The 22584-nt window shown below is 47.8% G+C and overlaps 1 protein-coding gene across 2 annotated transcripts in view; it reads left to right on the top strand.

The window, feature by feature from the left end:
• Positions 1–1038: 1038 nt before the first annotated feature.
• CDH13 (cadherin 13) overlaps positions 1039–22584 on the top strand; it is a 1008030-nt gene continuing 986484 nt past the window's right edge. Inside the window, exon 1 of one of the 2 annotated variants that reach the window (XM_029925181.1) lies at positions 1039–1268. In XM_029925181.1, coding sequence (XP_029781041.1) covers positions 1224–1268 — 45 coding nt within the window. In that variant the 5' untranslated portion in view covers positions 1039–1223. The remainder of the gene's footprint in view (positions 1269–22584) is intronic. The other variant, XM_029925178.1, reaches the window with a different exon arrangement.

Genomic DNA, 22584 nt, shown 5'->3' with positions numbered 1-22584 from the left:
ATTTAGCTCTAGGAGGAAATTTTGCCAGTGGATGTTTATATAAATTTTTCTAAAATAAGAACTATGTAATTTACATGTTCTTTATTGCTTTGGCCACCAGGAAGCTCGGATCCAAATCGGAGCAAATATATTTCAATTTAGGTTTAGCATTTCAGTTTTTTAATTTTTCCTTCCAGCCTAAATTTTTAATTTTGGTTGCATCAGTTCTATTGCACAAGCGTCCTTTATTTTAAAATACCTTACATCATTTTTAGAAGGAGCCTGCATGGAAATGACAAAGTGAGATATTCATTGCATAGTCTTAGATTCTTACTGGGAAAGGCAGACCTCCTATATACCCATCTGACCCTCATTCCCATAGCACCCCACTTATAAAATTCTTTGACCAGTGGCCATGACTATTCCCAGCCCCTGGAGATAGGTAGGAGCTTCTGAAAAAATCATATTTTTGTAGGAAAAAAAAAAGTTTCCTTAAATCATGGCTCCAACTTTGGTGCCAGATGCACATTTGTGGAGTAGGCGGCCAGTCTGACTCTCACCTGAGCAGTTAATAAAATCTATTGCCCCTTGATGGATTTTTTTCCTGCAAACTAGAATTGATCTGTCGTATCTGTGATTTGTGAGATGGCAAGGAAACACCAAACAGCATCCTGACTTGGGCCACAGTTGGAAAAAAAGAAAAAGGAAAAAGGGGGAAAAAATCCACCGCCAAGTCGCCAAGTCTTTCCAGGCGTGAAAAGGGCTGGAACTGCTGGGGTCATTTTATTTGATTTATTGGAAATAAAGTGGATCTTATTAACATTTTAATAAAGAGAATCTTTTTGCACTGGGCTGGAAGTGTTCGCCAGTCCCGGGTGCAATTCCATTCTCTGTAAAAGTGGATTCGGCTGGCGTTGCCCAGCGTGACTTGTGAGGCTGGGCCCCAACAGTCCAAAAAGGCGCAAGGGCTGCCTCCTCCGAGGGGCTCGCTCTGTGCGAGGTGCTCGCCCTGTATCTGCCATGCAAAACGAGGGAGCTTTATGAAGGAATCCGTCTTGTAAAGCCATTGGTCCTGGTCATCAGCCTCTACCCAATGCTTTCGTGATGCTGCCGCTGATCTATTTGGGAAGTTGGCTGGCTGGTGAGGCAGAGCCTCTCCTCAAAGCCTGGCTCCCACGGAAAATATGCTCAGTGCAGCCAAGTGCATGAATGAAAACGCCGCCGGGCGCTTCTAGTCGGGCAACATGCAGCCGAGCACTCCGCTCCTCCTGTGCGTTCTCCTGTCCCAGGTAGGGAAGAGGGGCTGCCGGGCGCACCCCGCGCCCCGTTTCTGCATTCCGATCGTCTGGCGCGGGCAGGGAGAGGGTGCTTTCGGGGGTCGGGGGACTGTGGGGCGCGGCGGCGAAGAAAGCCTGGGGCTCGAAGGGAGGTCGTTCCCAGCCCCAGAAATCCTCGGGGGCCCCTGGTTTCCCACTCCGGTTTGCGTGTGTGTGTGTGTGTGTGTGTGTGTGTGTGTGTGTGTGTGTGTGTGTTACGTTCAGGGGAGGAGGAGAGAGCTCCGGAGTCCCCCCCCTTTTTTTTTTGCAAGCAGGGGCGACATTCTCGCCTACATCAAGTGGGGTAACTTTGATTCGCCTCCTCCTCCGGAGGCTCATGCATTGGAGAAAGACTCCGTTGGCGGCTGGAGGTTTCCCCAGTGCAGCGCCGAGCGGGGGGAAGCGCGGCTCGGGTCCGGATCGCGGGCTGCCGGGCTGGAGAGGCCGGCCTGGCATCGCCGACTTCCCGGGGTGCCCGGGCCCCCTCGCCCAGCCCCGCGGCGCGCAGGAAGCCGCCTCCTGCCAGCCCAGCGCCGCAGCCCGGCTGCTGCTGTCGCTCAGAGGCGCCGACTCTGGCCGCGCCCGCATCGGGGTTCCCTTCCTCCCCGACCTCGGGCCCAGAGCGCGTCCGCCCCCGCCCCCCGCCCCGCCGCCAGGGCGCAGGCCCCAGCCCCCCGCGCCCCCTTTGTCCAGCCAGCTGGAGCCCCGGCTCGGAGCCCCGACCGCCGCCTCTGCTGCCTTCCCGGGCGGGCGCGGAGCGCAGAGAAAAGTTCAAGCCTTGCCCACCAGGGCTGCAGCTGCCTGTTAACCCTCGGAGCGCTGAGGCGCGAGGGAAGGGCCGGGGACCCGGGAGAGGCGGGGGTGCGGGGCGACCGAGATGCGGTTGTCCTGCGACCGCTATGGAGCTCCAAGATCTCGGGAAGTTTGTGTGCGGGAAAGCATACTCTGGGGAGGCCCGACCGGGTGCTGGCCGCCGAGGGCACGCCCAGCCCCGTTCTGGGGCCTGTGGTTTCTGAGCGCGCAAGTCTACTCTGGCCCCCGGGGCTTCCCTTGAGGCCGATGGGACTCGGGGTGAGCTGGCAGCCCACAAGTGGGTGGGTAAGATCTAGGCAGAGCCAGGCAGAGAGGAGGGAAGGAAACAGGGAGTGCTTTGGGTGCTGGGAATGCGCGTTGAGTTCCTGGCCAGGACTCCTGGGTGCCAGGGGCCCGGGCACACGTGTTTGTGTGCAGGAGAGAGAGGGCCTGCTGGGATGTGGGGGGGAGGAGGGTGCAGTGGAGCCTTGGATCCATGTTGGGGTTAGACTTTGGAAATGGGCCCGTGTTCCAGGAACGAAGTGACCCTGTAAATGACTTAAAGTGGGGGCTAGTGGATGGATGCCGGTTTCTGGGGGACCGGTAAGGTGCCTGGCTGCTGAGCCCCTCCCCTACCCATGATTTCCATCTTCCCTGGATACACAGCCCCCATTCAGAACTGCCCGGTTACGCTCCTCTTTTAACAGGCTTTGCCGCCTGATTCTCTTGGGAGGGGGGTCCCAGTCACCTTAGGTCTTGCCACAAATCTTATGTCTGTCTGTAAGCCAGTTTTCTAGACTTTCTGGACTCCAATGGTCCCTGAGGCTGTATGTATGTACATATACCCTCATTTAGCAGGGCGGTTCAGAGTATGCCTCTGATTCAGACAGATCCTCTCTGCCATATGCTGTTGGTAGCACCTTGGGCACATTGTTTAATATCTCTGGGCTTCCTGATTCTCCACTGTAAAATAATCTTACCGCCTTCCTGGGATTGCCAGGCAGATTGATTGCATTCAACAGGATGTCCTAGGTAATGCATTTACCATGAGGCCTGGCCCACTGGAACTGTCAGTGACTGGGAGCAGTTCCACACTGCCTTTCCCCAGGACTCCACAGTCCTCTCCCGTCTCAGCGTGCTGGGGCCTCAGTCAGCGCTGCAGGGCTGGCCCAAAGTTATGCCTCCCTTTGAGCAAGACAGACCACGTGGCGGCACCCAGCAGTCCCTGTGCACTCGGGGCTCCTCACACCAGGACTTTGGCAAAGCAGCTGGTGTGTCTCACCCTGCAGGGCGCCGCCAGCTCAGGTGGGCTCTGCGGGCTGTGAGCTCACTTCCTTAGGTGGGGGGCAGAGGTGTCAGCAGGAATTGAGTCGCCTGCCCTCAGAGACTGTTTCTCTCTTACATCGTTATGCATAATCAGAGCAAAAGTCCACATTAGGACGCTAGTTGATAACCTGGTTGCAAGGGCCCATTGCTGAGAAATCATCTTGGTGTAATTCGTTTCATCTGCAAGAGGTTCCAGGACAGAGCTCCGTGTGCCGTAGGGAAAAGTGGGGAAAGCCTTGGAGGCTTGGAGTCCACCAGCAAAAATAGAACTTTCTTGAGGCAGAGAGAAAACATACGGAAGGGAAAAACAATGTAATAAAGCAAATTAGTCACTCGGTCCTAAGTGGCGTTCCGGCGAGTATGTATGTGTTTTTCCATCACAGTTGTAATATTCTGGGTCGGTCGTTGGAAGCTATCAATCTTTGTAAGTTTATTGGCCAGGTTGCTCTTTCAGGCGTTTTGGAAGGGGCAGGAGGAATTCCAAGCAACAATGGCGGGAAGCTGGCAACGTTGAGGAGCAGTTGCCTCTCTTCTCCCCTGGGATGTTTTGGGAAAGGCCATCTCACAAGTGGCCTCTAGCATTTGACGATGATAAATAATGAGTGTGAAACAAATCAAGGGAGGCAGGACATCGAAATTCCACTGTAAATATGGCTCCCCACCCCCCTATTTGGGTATGGCTTACCACTAGCCAAAAGTTCTAACAATGAATGAGTAATCCCCCAAGAATTAGAATTTTAGGGAGTGGTTCAGGTTGGAAAGCAGTCACTTGGGAGTGACTAAAAATGTTCCACAGAATTCTGAGATGTTGATTTAAAATAGGGAGTTCTTTCTTGGAGTCAGCATCTTGATTTTCAGGATTCTAAATGAGAACCCCCTAAAACATCGTATGCTGTAGTTTAAGGGCAGTGTTTATTTGCAGAACCTTTCTGATGAGGAGAGAAGACTATGGGAGTAGCAGAGTGTACCCCCAGCCCTGACATGGGGTCAACTGTGACAGCCCATAAGATTTGAAACGCACTGGGGAAACAGAGACGTAAGTGGTGATAAGAGTCAAAGTGGTAGAGTTCACATGTCTGAACAATTTTTTTTAAAGCAAGTCCCCAAAGGGATTTAATAAACTGCAAGGCTGAATATGTGATCTGGAGTTTATGTAATGCCACAGTCTATATTAAAAGCCCAACAGTCATCTTAGCTAATCTCTTCTGCTCTGCCTCCCTCCCTTCTCTCCTTTTCTATCTTTAGCCCTTGGGTTTTCCATTAAATACAATCTAATTCCTTCTAGAAGTATCTCCTATGTGTTATAGTGAAACTGCCCAACAAACCAATATACCTAATAAGTGCAATAGCTAAACGTACTGGCATTTGCCTGTGTGATTGAATCTCAGACTGAAGTTTACTCTTTTGGTAAAAGTACAGCTAGGCTCTTGAGAATACCCCTTTCCTTAAACTCCTTCCAGAAAGGTGGTTGCTTGGGAGAATCCAGTTTATTTCTGTTCAGTGGATGGGAAGGAAAATGCCAAGCTATGGATTCGATGACAGTCACATCACCTGAGTAACCAACAGTGTTTTCTATTTCTTGTGCCTGTGTATGTCCATCTCTGTGTGTTTTGATTTCATTTTAATACCTGTTGAAAAATTTCTCCAGAAGAGGGCTCCATCCACAGCATTACAAAATTCTGAATCTACAGCTTCTATATTTTAAAGAACGTCAGCGTAGTCACTCTATCAACACACAACTATTGTCCTAATTCCCAATTATTTGCCAGAAGCTCCCCCAATGAGAAGTCCTACCATTTTGCACTTAGTGTCTTTCCTCCTTTATTTCTGATTATAGTTGCTTCTGTTCCATCTTATTCTTTAACTACATATCCCCTCTGAGTACTAGAGCAGGGAACATTTCAAAGACCTTTGTAGACAATGCAGTACGAAATGTGAGGAAGTTCTGAAATTTCCTGGCATTTGATTTCATTTGGACCTGGTTTCTCTCTTTAGGCAGCCAGAAGGCAGGCACAGGTCGGCCTGGGAAAGGAGATAATCTTCCCCGCTAGGTAACTACTCAGAAGAATGACTCATGAGCTAGATTCGCTCACCCTCCAGCCCCAGTTGAAAAGGAGAGAGAGATATGTCTGTCATCCAATTACAATAATTAGTTGGGCAGAATCACATCAAGTGACCAGTGGTTTTGGCATTGTTTCCACACCGCTGCCGGCAAGGGGCCCATGTGCCTGAGAGAATCTGACCCTCCTGAAGCGTGCTGCCAAAACAGTTCCCCGCTGCCCATCTCCTCCGTAGCTACCTGGGGATCCCGGGCCTGGCTCCTCCTTCCTGAGCAGACAGGACAAATGATGATGGGCTGGACCATAGGATCCCCTTCACCAGGCGCTAAGCGGTGTCTGAGAGTAGAAAGCAGTCCCTTTCACGCCTAAGACAAGCAGCTAAGGGCAGGCCAGAGAAGAGAAGAAATGACACTTCAAACTTGAATCACAGACTGAGGCAGGGTTCATGTGGGTGAATGGGTCACCCTTTGGCTCAGCAGGTTGAACCTCGAGATATGTGCCCGACGGTGCCAGAGCTCACGCATCCCAGTCCTGCAACTCTGGCTTCCGGGCAAAGTGTGCACAGTAGTAGCCACGAGCCAAATGTAGCTCACGGATGTATCTGGTTTGACCCAAATATTTTGAAAAGTGGGAAATTGTACATTTTTTTAAAAATGCAGGTTTCCTGCATTTCTTAAAATGTCAGAAGGTCAGGGGACCCGAGAGCTGCACTCCCACTTGGCCACACGTTTACTAGAGAAGAGTTACTACTGCCCCCTGTAGGCACGCCATGCCTCTGCAGTTTGCCTCAGCCGCCACTGAGCTACTGCTTACTTACTGGTTGTACCTGCTTATTTTACTATTTTACCCACGTGCCCCATAGCCATTTGTGTTCAGAACTTCTGCTTTCACAAATGTTGAGGCTTAATTGCATTGATGCCTTTTTTTTTTTTTTTAGTGATAGGCTATTTGCAAAGGAAGGGCCATGCCTCTTTTTGATCACTGTGATTGAACTAGATTGAGACTTGCTTTGGAAGAACATGATCAAGGGGACTGACTGCACCTCCTTCCTGAGAACATTCCTACCGTCAGTGTCAGTGGGTGACTAGGGCACCCAGAATACTGGGACACCCCGACCCTTGCTGCATGTGTACGAGTTACATGCAGAGAAGTAATACACCACAGCTTTGAGTCAGTCGGGGTGCGGACACAGTGGAGTGTTGGCACAGCCCAAACAGGGCTCCGCAGCAGCGGTCAAGGGGCTCTGGGAGTGTGGGTGACATGCAGGCCCCAACGTGCTGTATGCAAGTTAGACCAGGAGCACGGGTACCCTTGGAGGACATTGACCGTCTGGGCGGGCCTTGTCATTCCAACAGTGTTGCTCACCCATGGTCTGAGTGTCATCAGAGCATCACAATAACTTCCTGTACTCAGCCCTGCAGGGGACTCTGGGAGCACTGAGTCAGCTCTTAGAGCATTTGTGACTTCAAGGGAACGTTAGCTCCAGAGCTTTGTTGCCTAGGGTGCTTTTATACCCAGGACATTGTCCCCTACCACCAACTGGGATTTGTATGATGTTTCTATAACTGTTTTTAACACTTAACACCCACCATAGTCTACGCATAGTGGTAATGCTATAATTAATGTCCTTTGGCTCCATAAATACAGACTAATCTGTCCACCCATCCCATACCAAGAAGTAAGCCTCAGATAACTTGTTTTCCATAGCCTCAGACCCCAAAGATCAGGGTAAATATAACTACACACACCACCAAAAAAAAAAAAAGAAAGAAAAAAGGTGATTGTTTTTCTTGTCAGTTGCCAACAGAAGTCAAATTCCTGAAAATTAGCATTAGCAATAGGCACGTTTTGACATGTCGTGTCTCATTTCAAAGGCCCCAGCAGGCGTCACCCAATCTGCTGGGGAAGCACAAAGCCCCTGTGTCTCCCAGCTGGGTGGAGGCCGGGCTGGGGTGCGGGGCCGCAGCTGCTCAGCGGAGAGCAGCCCCTGCCACATGCCCGGGCAGGGCCAGGAAGTGAGCTCAGCCTGTGGAGGAGCCCAAGGACCCTGCAAGGACCGCAGCAGCCTCCATCCCTGCCTTGTGAGGCCTCCGGGGCCAAAGTCTCTCTCCTCTGGGGGTGGCAGGGACCCGCTTCTCCACGAGCTGTGGGATGTGATGCCTGCCAGTGCCTGGAGCGTGGGCCTGTGTGCTGATCTCCCTGGCAGCAGGGGCCTGGCCTGCAGGAGGTTGCTGGACCCTGCCCACGGGACCTGTGGACGTCTCAGGCCACACAGGCTCTGCCTTCGACTGCCATAGGCTGCTGGGCATCTGGGATCATCTAACTCCGGGGTTGCAAAGGGCGGCTTGTGGGCCGATTCTTGCCTGCAGCCTGTTTTATAAATAGTTTTATTGGAACATGGCCATGCCCATTCATTTATATAATTGTGTATGGCCGAGCATGTGCTATAACAACAGAGTTGACAGCATATGACCACAAAGCCTAAAATATTTACTATTTGGCCCTTTGCAGAACAAGTTTGCTGACTCCTGCTCTGACTCAAAATGACAGCCAGGGGGGCCATAGGGAACTTTCTCAAAGGGCAGGGAGGCATTAGGCTTCAGTCATTAGGGGCTGTTCCCCCTAAGCCCCAAACACTCAAACAACCTGACTGTAGGGAGATTAACCCGGAACTGAGTGGATTCGGTAAATATCTGTGATATCCATGGAGGACCTACTATGTGCTCAAGTTATACCTCCTGGTAAGGCTGACCCAGTCTCTGCTCTCTTGGGGTTCAGGCTCAAGAGATCCCCGGGCAGTAGACAGCAATGTCAATTACTGAATAATTCAAAACAGAGACAACTACTGTGATGGAGGAAGGCACAGTTGTGTGAGGCTGTGCCCTTCTGTCCACTGGGCTGGTCTGTGCCTCGTCTCTCTCCCCCTAAAATACAAGAAACCCCATTACAGAACATGCCGTTGTGTGGTTGGCTTACTTCTGTATCCCTAGGGCCTAGAACAGCGCTGCTGTACTGCAGGCCCTCGGCAAACGTGAATGCACGCATGCGTGAATGAATGAATGACTATCAGGAAGGCATCAGATCCAGATAAGGGACCTGGGAGGCTTCCCTGATGGCCTGGTGGTTGAGTCACAGTCTGGAGGAGTAGCAAGGCTTCCAGACAAGCAAACACCAGAAGGTGTGGGCAGGGAAAAACATTCCAGGCAGAAGGCACAGCCTGGGAGAAGTCTCTGTGTAGGAGGAAATACGGCAAAAGGAGGAGCAGCTGGGTGGTGCCAGAGCCCCTGGGATTTGGCAGCCACCATAGAGATTTTGGTATTTGTCCTGGAGCAGTGGGGAAGCCGTCGAAACTAATAAGGAGAGGGTGTGGTGTGACAAGGTCAGATTTTCATTTTGGAAAGGTCACCCTGGCTGCATGTAGTGTGGCAAATGGATCAACAACCATGCTGAGTATGAAAGGAAGGGAGAAGCCAGTCTAGGCCTGAAGTCACGGGAGTGACAGTGCAGGAGAGAGAAACAGACGCACCTCTCAGAGCACCCAAGAGACCCTTAGGGCAGAACCCAGCAGGGCTTGGTCACTGGGTTTGCAGATGGCAGAGCACGGGGCAGGGAGGGGTTAAGTAGGGAGCTTGCGTTCTGACTCTTTCAATTGGCAGGAAGCTGCCAATTGCCCAAAGAAGGAACCAGGTGTTTGACGTTGTGAACAGGGTCTGAGGGCTGTTTCCATGGGGCCGTTAGCCGGCCTGCAGTAATGCTCCTCGGGAGTGGCAGCCCGGGCCCCGGTGACACCAGTGCCCTTAGATCCAACCCGTGCTCGCACCTGGGATGGGCACTGTGGGCACCTGGAAGTGCCCCTGTCTAGAGAGACTGATGTGTCGCCTCTGTAATTAACCAATCTCTGAGGCTTTTCATGCAAAAGATATTTGGGAGAAACATTGCCAAGCCCTTTAATCGTTTCTTGAACATTCAATCAGCAGCACTAGAAATATTTCTTACATGAAGCAAATAATGATCTACTACTTTCGGCAATCACTTCGCGAATGCTAAGAAGTCTTCATTTCAGCATGTTGGATATGGCCTTGGTGACTCTTCTGTTTCCAGATGCGGCAGCGGAATCTTCAGCTGGGTGCCGGGGAGTAGTATGCTGGTAAATGTCTAACAACTGTCTCTCTCTTTAAAAAATGGCACAGGTACTTTATCCTCCAAAGGTGAGGGATGTGCCGATGTCTGCTTGTTAAGTATTTATTGAGGCATTTAGGGAATTCATAGATAAATAGGATGGGCCTGGAACCTGTTCTCAGGGGCCTTGTCACCTACCCAGAGCAGCCACAAGAAAATAAATAGCTGAAATAACACAAATTTGGTCATTGTTACAGTAGGAAACAATAGAGACGAAAACCGTCTCCAAGGGCCCATTGCTGTGCCCTCCCTCCCATCCTTTCATCTTGCCCTTCCTCCCAACCACTGGCATCCATCTTTTCTTCTTTTTTCCCATATTTGTTAAAATCTACCAGTTGCAGCAGTGCCTGGGTGGCTGAATTGGTTAAGCATCAGACTTCACCTCTGGTCATGATCTCGTCGTTCATGCGTTCAAGCCCCGCTTCGGGCTCTGTGCTGACAGCTCAGAGCCTGGAGTTGGCTTAGGATTCTGTGTCACCCTCTCTCTGCCCCTCCCTCCCCTGCTCACATTCTGTCTCTCTTTCTCTCAAAAATAAATAAACATTAAAAAATTAAAAAAAAAACAACTACCAGGTGCCAAGAGTGCTGCCGGATGGGGGTGCAGAGATGAATACAGTGTCTGGCGCTGACATGGCCTGTGCTGGGGGTGACTCAGGGCTTGTGGTCCGCTAGGACTCAGAGGAGCACACACCTCAGCTTGCCGCAGAGAGTTAGGGAGACTTCGGAGATTTTAAGAATCCTGGCCATCTGCATGCTGTGTGACCTCAGCTGAGTTGCCTTGTTTCCCTTCCCTTCCCTTCTGTTTCCTCCTGCACCTGGACGGGAGAGGGAAAAGCTGGGGCTGGCCAGCAGGGTTCGGGCGAAGGTTAAGGCCGTGCACGCCCATGACTCCATCCCAGGCCTGACAAATGCTCTACTGACGCTAAAGGAATGTTGGTGTATTAACTTTCACACAGTGTGCTCCAGGGGAGCTGGTGGCTTGCAGGTGCCACGGGGCCTTGGCCTTGATCATCTGAGTGACTTAGAGAGGAAGAACATGCGTGTGTATTTAAAATGCATGGACATAAAAAAATAATAAGGTTTGCTCTCTGGAGAAGGATTTGCCAGTTCCCGTACTGGTAGCTCCCCAAAGATGGTTCGTCTTGGGATTTCATGCCTCATAAAATCGCTTGATCTGGTGGGATCTTATCTACTAGATGTATCTTCTTAGCAGCTGTTTCCCCGGAGGCTTTTCCAAGGCAGTGTGTGTGTGGGTGTACGTGTGAGCACCATGAGCACTTATGATTATGATTATTATTTAAAATATATCAAAATACCTGTAGTAAATTTATTGTACAAGTTATTGCTATATACCGGTTGCATACATTAGCTCAAACCTTCATTGCAACCCTTGGGGACAACTATTCTTAATCCATTTTATATATGATAAAAGGAAGTGCAGAGTGGTTGAGTCATTTGCCTACGGCCACACAGCCACTAAGAACTCAGAGCAGGGTTGAGCCAATGCACTTCTGATTCTTGTGCATGTGTGTTTTCCTCCAAACTTCACTCATGTAGGAAAGCTTCCTCCCTTATCCCCCCAAATGATGTAAGAATTTTCTCCCTTGACTATTTTGTTTTGTGGCCCTCCTAAAGTCAAAATGGTAGTGACCCCATTTTTGAATTCCTGGTCTCTAGGAGGACCCTGGGACCTGAGCCCCCCTGTCTGGGCTAATGGTTGCAACCTTCAGAACGGGGTTAGCCCAGGATCAGTTGTGTTGTCACTGAGTCCTTGCTGTTGACCAGGGACAATCACCCATCCACATGCACGCTTCACTCAGCAAGAATGGCCATCTGACTAAGAATAGCCACATAGGTGCTGGGACCGAGCCTGGGTGTGGGTCCTCTACAGCTTCCAGCACAGCTAAGTTCTCTCGTGGGGAATTTGCTGGTGGTCTCCTGTCTGCTGCTGTGCTCTAAGGCTGGATGGCTCTCCTCCCAGGGGTGCTGAGGAGCTCCTGTTTCCTGCGTGCCACTGTCTCCTATAACATTTCCCCCAATCCATAGCAAAATGAGAAATACACAGCCCGGAGCTATATTGAGACACACAGATCTATGGTGCATTGCAACTGAACTGAACCTAACCTGAAGTGTAGTTCTGTTTTACCAGAGAGGTTTTCTTTTTTTCTTTTAATTCAATTTTAGTGCCTTTCGTCAGGGTAGCCATCGATTCACCGAACATGTGTTGAGTGCCTACTATGTGCCTGGCACTGTCTTACATACCAGCAACAGAGCAGGGGGCTATCACAGCGCTCCTGTGCAGGTGGGTGGACACATTCCCCCACTCCCCCAGCCCTCACCACTCTACGTGGTGGCCCCGCTTTTCTGTCTCTCTCAGGATGTTTGGATCTGTGCACTCCAATCTGTACATTTTATGTTTCAGTCATTCATTTGACAAATATTAGCTGATCAGCCACTGTGTCTCAAGCGTGATGCTTTACCCTGGGTAAGCAGTAGTGATTAAGAAAAATGGAATTGCCTGCCTTCACAGAGTCTACATTCTAATGAGGGAGAAAGACAGTAAATCACAAAAATAAGTAACTATAATAATTGTGGAAGGCGATGGTGCTGTAAAACAGTTGTTGAGTTGATCCACAGCCTTTCCTTGGGATGGAAAGTTCATTGTTCGATGCACTGACCTTTCTAGTTTTGGGCATGAAATGTCCTATTGTTTGTAAAATGACCTTAGTTAACTACTGCTTATCACATTTTTGTCTTCAGTTCATGATGGTAAATAGAGTGGTCAAGTGTTGCTGGCAAACCTTTGTCCAGTCTTTATTTTTTTGTTTTTCTTGAAATTTTGCTTTTGGGAATCTAAAAATAGGTCAACTAAAGATTTACACTACAGGTAGGTAATCTTTTCCTGTAAATAATAAAATACATCTATAGAATAAATATCTGTCTCTCTTGCAGCTACTCAACACTATCCATGTAGCATGAAAACAGTTACACACAATATGTAAACAAAAGGGCTGTATTTTAATAAAACTTTATTTACAAAAACAAGCAGAGCTGGATGTGGCCCTCAGGCTGTAGTTTGCCAACTTCTGATCAAATCCATTAGCCACCTTACCAGTTGGTTAAACTGGGATAGGGTCAAGGCCAAGGAGAGAGACCAGACATTTTCTTTGGCCTGTTGTTACCATGAGAACTGTGATAGTTCTTCGGTTAATTTTTTTATTCTTTTTTAATGTTTTTTAAATTTATTTTTGAGCACAAGCAGGGGAGGGTCAGAAAGAGAGGGAGATACAGAATCTGAAGCAGGCTCCAGGCTCTGAGCTAGCTGTCAGCACAGAGCTCGACACGGGGCTTGAACCCGGGAACCATGAGATAATGACCTGAGCCGAAGCCGGACACTTGACCGACTGAGCCACCCACACACCCCTGTGGTAGTTCTTTAGGAACACAGTATCACTAGATTATCCCATGTTAGCTGTGATCAAGGTAAAGATTAACCAGAGAACATCATTCTCAGACCAGCTCTAAACTACATAGCTTTCGTAGTAATTATCTGGATGACAATTCTTAAGGCTTCCTTTCCACCCAAAAGTATATTGATGTTAAACACTGTATCTTAGGTTGTGTTCCCTCAAACAGTGATGAAGATACAGATCTGGGTGCAGGGAGCTAATCCAAGAGATGATTCTAAGGCACAGAAGTGAGGAACATGGAACAGGAAAGAAAGGCCAGTAAGAATGTGTCATTGAGCTGGTTATTGTCACGAGCACCGAGGGCTCCTTACTGCTGGGGTCCCTCAGAACTGTGTAAAACTTGCTTCAGAATAGGCCCTTTGTAGGAGGGGAGGCTGGGCTGAATATCCACTATCCCAATCTTCTGTTGGTCAAGGGTGGGCCCTGGCACCATTAATTTCTCTGTGTTTCCCCAATGAGCCTTTGTAGCTCTTGGGGAGCAGCCATGGTTTTGGAAAAGGCCTGAGTAGAAAAGTAGAGAGGCGTGACATGTGCTTAGACTGGCGGTCTATGTCCTGGGTGGGACACGAGTGTGTAAGAGGTCCCAGTTGCCTCCCTTACACGTTACTGAAAACTTCCTCAGTAGAACTGATGATAAAGGAAAGGGTCGTGGTTGTTTTTTTTAGACCCACCGAGTTTGGGTTAGTCCCCACCTGCAGATAGTCTCTTTCCCACTAGATGGTACCAGTATGCCAAAGCCCTGGAATGCTACCTTAGGGCCTCATCGTTGACGTGGATGTATTCCCACTACTTATGGACAGTTAAGGAATAAGCATGTTGAGATTGGAGGAACTGACTATGGATGTTTGTGGGGACAGAAGATGGGAGAAAAGTGGAGGTTGTCTAAATAGTTTTCCTCATTCATTCATTCATTCATTCATTCACCAACACATCTTTTGTCCACCCACTAAGTGCTCAACATGCTTCTCGGGATTGGAAATACAGATAAAAGCAGTGTACATAAAGTCTCTAAGCTGGCTGGGGAGAGATAGTAGGAAACGAACCCATAGATACATGATGTCTGTTATGTGGCTGAGTGCTGTGGACAACAAAGCCAGCGAAGGGATGGACAGGGCAGGAGAGAGCACAGACCCTCTGGTATCTGTCTGCCTGTCTTGTCAGCTCGTAGGGCGAGAGATTATTTCCATCTGTTTCCTAAACCCTGTTCTGCCTTTCACCAACCTCTTGTGATTATGCTTATGTCGTTGATTTTCACAACGAGACTGCGAGCTCGTGGAGGGCAGAAGTCGTGCTTGGCCAACTGGGACCCACTGCAGCCCACGTCAACCAACTGCTCATTGGTTGATTTCCTTTGTCTGGATTCGTTCTGGATTGCTACAGTTGTGGACACACAATAGAGTCGCGTTTTACTCAGGGGTTAGATTATAAAGTCAAGGTTTAAGGCAAACACAGAGTTGTCATTAACCTTGAAATATCTTAAGTTGCCCACTAAATTGCAGTGTGTGTGGTTTTGCACATGGATCCCTGTACTGTAGTCAATATGTAACAATGTATAATGCATACCATAATGTACAGTGCATAGTAAAGAATATAGGCAAGATATAATTTTATAGAATTTAATTGCAGTGCTTAAATTGTTCTTTTTCTTTCTCTTTTTGGTGGAAGAGCTGGATTTCCATTAGTTAAATGTGCATATGATAAGCCTTCACTGTATTCATTCAAGCTGGTTTCTTAATCATAAAATTCCCAGCAGGCTGTGCACTGGGGAGAGCAAGAGCTGTATTCCCTGTGCTCTGTTCATCTTGGGGTTCCCACCACCGGTCACATGCTTTGGGGTGGAGGAATAGCGCATTAGTAATAACAGGAGTAGTAGCAGTAATGGGGATTCACATCTAACTAGTGCTTACGAGGAGCTAGTCCCTGTGTGAATGCTTTCGATGTATTAATTAGGACATTTAATCCTCTGAAAGACTCTTTGGTGTATCTACTATGGCTTTAATTCCATTTCACAGCTGGGGAAGTTCCAGGAGAACTGGGTGAAGGTCATGCAGCTTTTGAGCTCTGGGGCTGAGATTCAAACTTGAGCAGTTCTGCACACAAAAGGCCATATATTGTATGATTCCATGAAAAGGAAAGAATTGTCCAGAACAGAGAAATCCACAGAGACAGAAAGTAAGAGTAGTGGTTGCCTAGGGCCTGGGGTGGGAGGAGCAGGGAATGGGAAGTGGGATTTTCTTTTGGGGGTGATGGAAACGTTCTGGAATGAACTGGTAATGGTTGGACAAGTCTTTGAGCCTACTAAAAACCACCGAACTGTACACATTAACAGGGTGCACTTTATAGTTTGTGAGTTATGTTTCATCAAGTTGTTGCTAGGGACACCTGGGTGGCTCAGTCAGTTAAGCTTCTGACTTCAGTGCAGGTGATGGGCTCATGGATCATGAGTTCGAGCCCCTCATCAGGCTCACTGCTGTCAGCACAGAGCCTGTTTCATATCCTCTGTCCCCGACTCTCTGCTTCTCCCCAACTTGTGCACATGCATGCTCTCTCTCTCTCTCAAAAATAAAGAAACATTTAAAAAACTAAAGCTGTTGTTAAATAGAAAAGCAAGCAAAACTCAGGCCCTCCAACCTCAGGGCTCCTGCGTGGCCATCCCTGACCCTTCCTGAACGTGCTCACCAAGTGCCTTCAACATTCTACTCCCTTTACTTGCCTTAACCCTGCTGTTCCTCACAAGGTCTATCAACCACTTCATTTCAGAGATCAGAACACCAAGGCAGACATACACTGAGGAGCTTGGGGCTGGCAAGTGACCCAGGCAGCTCTAGGCCTGAAGTGTACCAGTTTTCACACGTTTTATGTACTTATTTTATTTTTTAAATGTTTATTTACTTTTGAGAGAGACAGAGAGAGAGAGGAGAGAATGAGAGAGAGACACATGAGTGGAGGAAGGGCAGAGAGAGAGGGAGACACAGAATCTGAAGCAGGCTCCAGGCTCTGAGCTATCAGCGCAGAGCCTAATGTGGGGGTCAAACTCACAGAACGTGAGATCATGATCTGACCCAAAGTCGACACTCAACCAAATGAGCCACCCACGTGCCCCTCGCACATTATATTAATTATAGCAACCCTAGCAGACCAGAGCTGCAGGTAACTTAGCCCATCAGAAAAAAAAAAAAAAGCAATGGTTCCTCATTTTTGTTTTGCAGATTTGCAAAGTGGATTAAGATCCGTCTTTGCTCACTGGTCCTTATTCGTCCCTGGCCCAGGCTGGTCTGCTGTAGAGTACTGGCCCTAAGGCCCAGAGACTGTGGGGTCTTAGTGTGTGTTAGCCTGGCTGAGTTCTAAAAGTAATAAACCTATGTGGTCCAGGAACAGGGAGCGGGGGGGAGGGAACTAATTGACATGCTAAGTGTCATTGTATTCAAGTTGACACCATATTGCTGAAAGGATTCATCCAAATTAACAAGAATGTTTGGCACCCTTGGCAGGTTCGGCTGAAGACTTCATGGCCTGGCAGTGAGAGGAGTCGGAGGTCTAAGGCAGGGAAAGGGCTCTTTGCTCTTAGACTTGGCACTCAGCACCTCCAAATCCAGGCCCCCACCCCCACCAAAAACACTTCCCTGTCAGCACCTGCCACCCCCACCAGACATCTTTTGATTCCCAAGCTCCCTAAACATGAAATTTATTCTGCTCTGCCTTCATTCTTGTGTTGATGATTTGTATTTCTCTTTGATGTTTAAAATGCACAGCGATGAAGCCATTAGCCAAGCGCTGTGCAGCAGGGAAGGGCAGCGGGGCTCGCCCCTGGATCGGGCCCAGAATGCCTATTTGTGGTCCTGGAGGGTGTGGATTTATGAAGACAAGGTGGAGGGGCTCTAAATGTCTTCTCAAATCTCTGTAGGAGCAGCTGCAGTTTGGGCTGGAGCCGGAGCAGGGATTGAAAGGGTTCTGGCTGAGATCGGGTTTCTCGGGTGGTCCTGTCTCCAGCAGGGAGTCTGCTGGGGCCCCCAGATTCTTAGACTTCCCGAGTAACAACGGGTGATTATACAAAACCACATGCAGGTATGATTTTCCAACATACTGTTTTGTATCCTGAAGAGGTACTGGCTCCAAAAGAGGTTAATAAGGGTTCTGGAAAAAAAATAGGTTGCATGACCTAATATTTTGGGAAACTCTGGACTTACCCATAAAAATGAAACAGGTTGTGTTTTGTTTTCCTGAGAAAACAGTCTCTGTTTTCCTGAGACTAAAATGTCTCTGAGGCTTTATTGTGCATTTGAGGTTCAAAGAGGGGCTCCCTAACGCTGCATTTCCAATGCTCTTCCTAAATTCCCAGGGGTAAGGGAACTCTTGCATAGAATTTGTCACTAGGTAGTGATGCACAGGCTACATGTGGGAGCAAGTGGTTGACTCTGGGGTCTCTAAGCTTGGACCTTCACCATCAGGACCAGTAGCATCACCTGGGAGCTTGTTAATGCAGTCATCCACCCAGCATCTCCTTGTTCAGAGCTTTGGGGTGGACCCGACAATCTGTGTCTTCACACATCTGCTCTCCAGGGGATTCTGATCTCCCTCAAGTTGGGAAACTGTGGAGACAGAGACCTTCCTGGTGTTGTTCTGGGTGAAGGAGGGAAACATTTGCCAGGGGCAGGAACTCGGCTCCTCTGAAGAAAGTGGAAATTACAAGATGCAGACCACAGAGCTACAGGAGTGGAGGCTGAAGGTTCTGCTCTATCCCAGTATGGCCACAGGTACTTCCTTCTTGGAGACCCTGAGCTGTGTTCATAGGATGCCTTTAGGGACAGCTGTGGTCCACACAGGCAGACCAGAAGACCTGGCACAGTGACAGAAGAGGCATTTCAGAAGTCTGTTCAAGGGAGGCAAAACTCATCTTAGGTTTTTATCTGAGGCTCTTTAAAAAAATATTAAAAAGAGAAAAGCCAGCAGCTTATTAATATGTATACCATGTGTATACATAGTAGATACTGGGGGAAAACATGAGTAACTTGCAGAGTTTGCTTGGAACTCCAAGCTCAAGATAAGACAGAGGAAAGTGTGCGGAGGCCAGTTGTGAGGACATAATGAGATTGAAAACAAGAATGAGGTTTGTTATGCAGGGTTAAGTCAGTGCCTTCTCTACTGATACGGATCTGAAGTTGTCTACAGGGAATAATACCTGTCCTTCTTGGTAGAGACGGGAGGAGGGACAGCTTTATAAAGTCACATCCTGTCTTTAGGCAAATAGCAGGAGGGCAGTAGGGTTTTCTTGTATCTGCTTCTTCTCAGTTGCCTTCAGGTCAGAATAACCCTTTTGACAAAGTGAAATGTTTAGGGTGGCATATTCTGCTATCCTTCTTCTGACGTAGCAGCTACCTCCTTTGGTTTTATATGCATGTGTGCATAGAGTATAGTGTGTGTATGCATATATGTGTGTGTGTGTACATATAATATATACACATATAACACACACAGATGTATATACATATATAACACATGCATATGCATATACTAGATACACACGTGCGTGTATACACATGTATATAACATATACATATAAATACATGCATATATTCTCTCTATACACTTATGATAACTACCAAGCCCTTGTCACTGTCGGCACCTACTAAATTCTAAGCTCTATTCTTTGAATTAAGTTTCTAAGGGAACCAGACGGATGTAGAGGCTGTAGTTGCTGATCTTGTCGAGATTACAGACCCAAGGGGAGCGTGACAAAGTGACGCTGTGGGCTCTCTGAGAAGAGCTAGGTCTACAACCATTAGATTTTGAAGCCCATCCAGGATAACTGGATAAATTAGGAATTTTTGGTGATCTTTCTGATATTGCCCCTGACTCTTACTTGTGAAGTAGAGTCTACACCAGTTCTTCTCAAAGGCAGTTGTGCCTCCCAGGGGACATAGGTAATGTCTGGAGACAAGTTTGCTGGTCCCAACTGGGGAGAAGGTGCTATTAGCACGTGGTAGGTGGAAGCCAGGGATGCTGTCTAACATCCCACAGCACACAGGATGGCCCCGACCATACAGAATTATCGGGACCCAAACATCAGTAGTATGTGGATGAGAAATCTGGTCTAAGGGTAGCACTTCATGCCCACCCAGCACACACAGGAAGATCTGTTTCTACCCCATCCCATTCTAGAAGCCACAACCTGAAGTTGGGTCTGTGGAAAGAAAGCTGGTAGCAAGCTACTGTACATGTGTAATTTTTCAAAAGGTAAAATCATGACTCTCTGGTAAATATAAATATTAATTCATTAACCCATGAGGAAACCAGTCAGATGCTATGATGGCTTCAAAGGGCATTTTAAAAGCCAGGGTATTTATGAACAATTTGTCAAAGAAATGTTAGCATGAGAAATTATTTTTGTTTCTACTGGATGAAAATTGACAAGTAACTGGAAACTTCACTAATTCTGGGGCTTTCCATCAAGATTAAATAATGAGTTGAACTTAGAACATGTTCCAAGACATTGTCTGGTGACTCTTGTCCCTGAATGATATTTAAAGGATTCTCATCCATCATTTAAACCTTGTTTACAAGCTTTGGTTAATTTTTTCTGATTCCTCAAACATGAGTTTTAATTTACTAGTGCTGCCTCATTTGAAATAGTTGTGAAATAAGGGTCAAGAAATGGAAGTCGGTTGAGGTCTAGGAGGTGGTGGGAGGAGAGAGTCTAGTAGGTCAAGATGACTCTATAGATGCCATCTGTTAACTGCCTTCCATGAGGCGTGCACTGGGCCACGTGCTTTCCTGTAACCCTGTTCAGTGGGACTTCCCATCATCCCCATCTACCGATGAGGAAACTGTATCAGAGAAAGAGTCAGAATGTCGGTAGCAGACATGTGCAGCGTAAGGTGAAAAGGGTGTGGGATCAAGACCAAAATGGGGAGGTGGAGCCTGGGTGGCTCAGTTGGTTGAGCATCTGACTTCGGCTCAGGTCATGACCTTGTGGTTCATGGGTTTGAGCCCCGCGTTGGGCTCTATGCTGACAGCTCAGAGCCTGGAGACTGCTTTGGATTCTGTGTCTCCTTCTATCTTTTTCCTTCCCCTGCTCATGCTCTGTCTCTCTCCATCGCAAAAATAAATAAAAAACATTTAAAAATAAAAATAAAGACCAAAAGGGGGAGGAATAGAGAAGGAAGGGGGAATATTATAAGCTGGAGGGAAGGATGAGTCCCATTTGAGGCAGAAATACTCATAGCATATTCAGGGGGCAACAAGGAGGCTGTTCTGGGTGACAGTAAATGCGAACATAGTGTGAAATTGGATCAGCGCTAAGGATGGCACTATTAATAGTATCCATGTTATGTTAGCCAAAGGATCTCACTCTTACTACAGGGCAGTGCCTGGCAGTAACCCACGGTGGTTGAGTCCAGGCCTTGGGGAAGCCCGAATTGCAGTTTGGACCTCAGCTCTGCTCCTGAAGTGCTGTGTGGCCATGGGCAAGTTGCTTAACATCTCTGTGTCTCAGTTATCAAACCTATTTAATGAGGGCAATGATACCTACCTGATACACCTGGGGTGTCGATGAAAGACAACTCTGTAAAACCTTGGCTGAGCAAATGACAGACCCTTGGGAAATGGCAGTTGGTTCTTTGAGGAGATGAATAGACAGGACTTAGCAGATGACGGTTGTTAGACATTGGTCGGTTCAGTGTCACAGTCTCAGTCTGAGTCCCTCCAAAGCAGGCTCTGAAAGGAGGGTTTGAATGTAATTAATTCATCTGGAAGGTGATCGAGAGAAAACTGAGGGGGTGGGGAAGTGAGGCAGGGAAGGGAGGGCAGCCATGTGAAGTGTCTGTTATTTAGCCAGTTGCCACTGTGGCTGCTTGAAACTTAATTCCCCTAGGGACCCTTGGGAGCCAGTGTGGACCACTTCAGAGTTATCCCACCTGAGGGGCATGGGAGCCTCAGACTTTATGTCACAAATCCGGGTGGGCATTGTTTTGGGGCTGCCCCAAATGGCATTGATATTGAGTCCTACTAGACTTCTGGGTATGGGCTCTGGTCTCAGAGGAACCCATCAGCAAAGATGTGTGGCATTTTTCACTCGGAAGCGGGGCCTGCCCTCTAATGGAAAGGCCAGAGGGTTATGCGCTTGGAGGTAGGTAGGAAGCCCTCAGCATCTTCTGTGGTCGGTATCAAAAGGCAAAGAAACAGTAATGCTGTCTGTGATCTACATCTTGAGAAGTTAAAGGAACACAGCTACGTATAGAGAAGGATATTCAGAAAGACCTCCCTGCACTGTATGTGATAACCCAAAATGGAAACAATAACAATGGTCAGCATCTACTGAGTGTTTGCCATGTGCCTGCCTCACCTAAGTGCTCAGCAAATAAGCTAAGTTCTCGCAAATGGCACCTGGTTAAGTGATTCAATGGAATATTACACAGGCATTTGAGAGGACAGTTATGAAGACAGCAATGGCATGGAGAAGTCGCCCAAGTGAGAAGTGAATATGGAACAGGAGATTCTGTGTGGAGTAGGGTTCCTACTAGACAAAAAAAAGCCTCTGTATCTGGGAAAGGAGGTGAAGTCTGAAAGGAAATTTATCAAAATCATAACTGCGGTTTGTTCATGTAATGGGTTTGTGAGTGATTTCTTTCCCTCTAGTTTACAAATCTCCACTGATGTGCATTTATTACATTTATAATGAAGAAATACAGTAAATTTTAAAAAGTGAAAGAAGAAAAATATAACTTCTAAGAAATAGGTTGTGGAGATCCAGCAGAGGTATTGAAGAAGGGAATGGAAAATAATATTTCAGAAAATTTAACCTGTGGGTGGTGTGGAAGATGGGCTGGATGGGGAGACTCAAAGAAAGAAGTTCGGCTTGTGAATGAATAGAGGTCACAGAGCGTGTGGAGAGGAAGCCAATTTTAGAGGCTTGGTGGTTAATGGGATGATGGGGAAGAGAGGGAATACGTGCCAGAAATGATCCCAAGATGTTACTTCAGGAGTGTTTTCGCAATGATTCGGAGTGATTCGGGGATTACTCTGACACCGCTTCCCTGCCTACGGTCGCACCGTGTGCTGTGTGATAGCAAGCAGTTGGAGTGTGTCCTACTTGTAAACCATGATGCAATTTCATCTAAGAAGAAAATTAGCAATGAAACAACAAACAGGTATTGAGCACCTCTCTGAGCCAGGTTTCTTTACATCTACTGTCTCCTTTAAAGCTAACAGCAATCCTGTAAGTGATGTTCTTAATGTTTCTATTTTACAATTGAGGTAATAGAGGATCAGAGAAGTAAAGGCATTTACCCAAGGTCACAGAGATTCTGAGTTCAGATAATTGTTAATATCTTCTGTATATATGGGTGGATGGATAGCTGGATGGATGGATGATGGACGGATGATGGATGGGTGGATGGGTCGGTGGATAGATGCATGGGTGAATGATGGCTGGCTGGATTGATAACCACATAAAGGGGAAGAAAT

Source organism: Suricata suricatta, chromosome 16 (assembly GCF_006229205.1).
Source record: "Suricata suricatta isolate VVHF042 chromosome 16, meerkat_22Aug2017_6uvM2_HiC, whole genome shotgun sequence".
Taxonomy (NCBI): domain Eukaryota; kingdom Metazoa; phylum Chordata; class Mammalia; order Carnivora; family Herpestidae; genus Suricata; species Suricata suricatta.
This window is presented reverse-complemented; position numbering and strand designations above follow the sequence as displayed.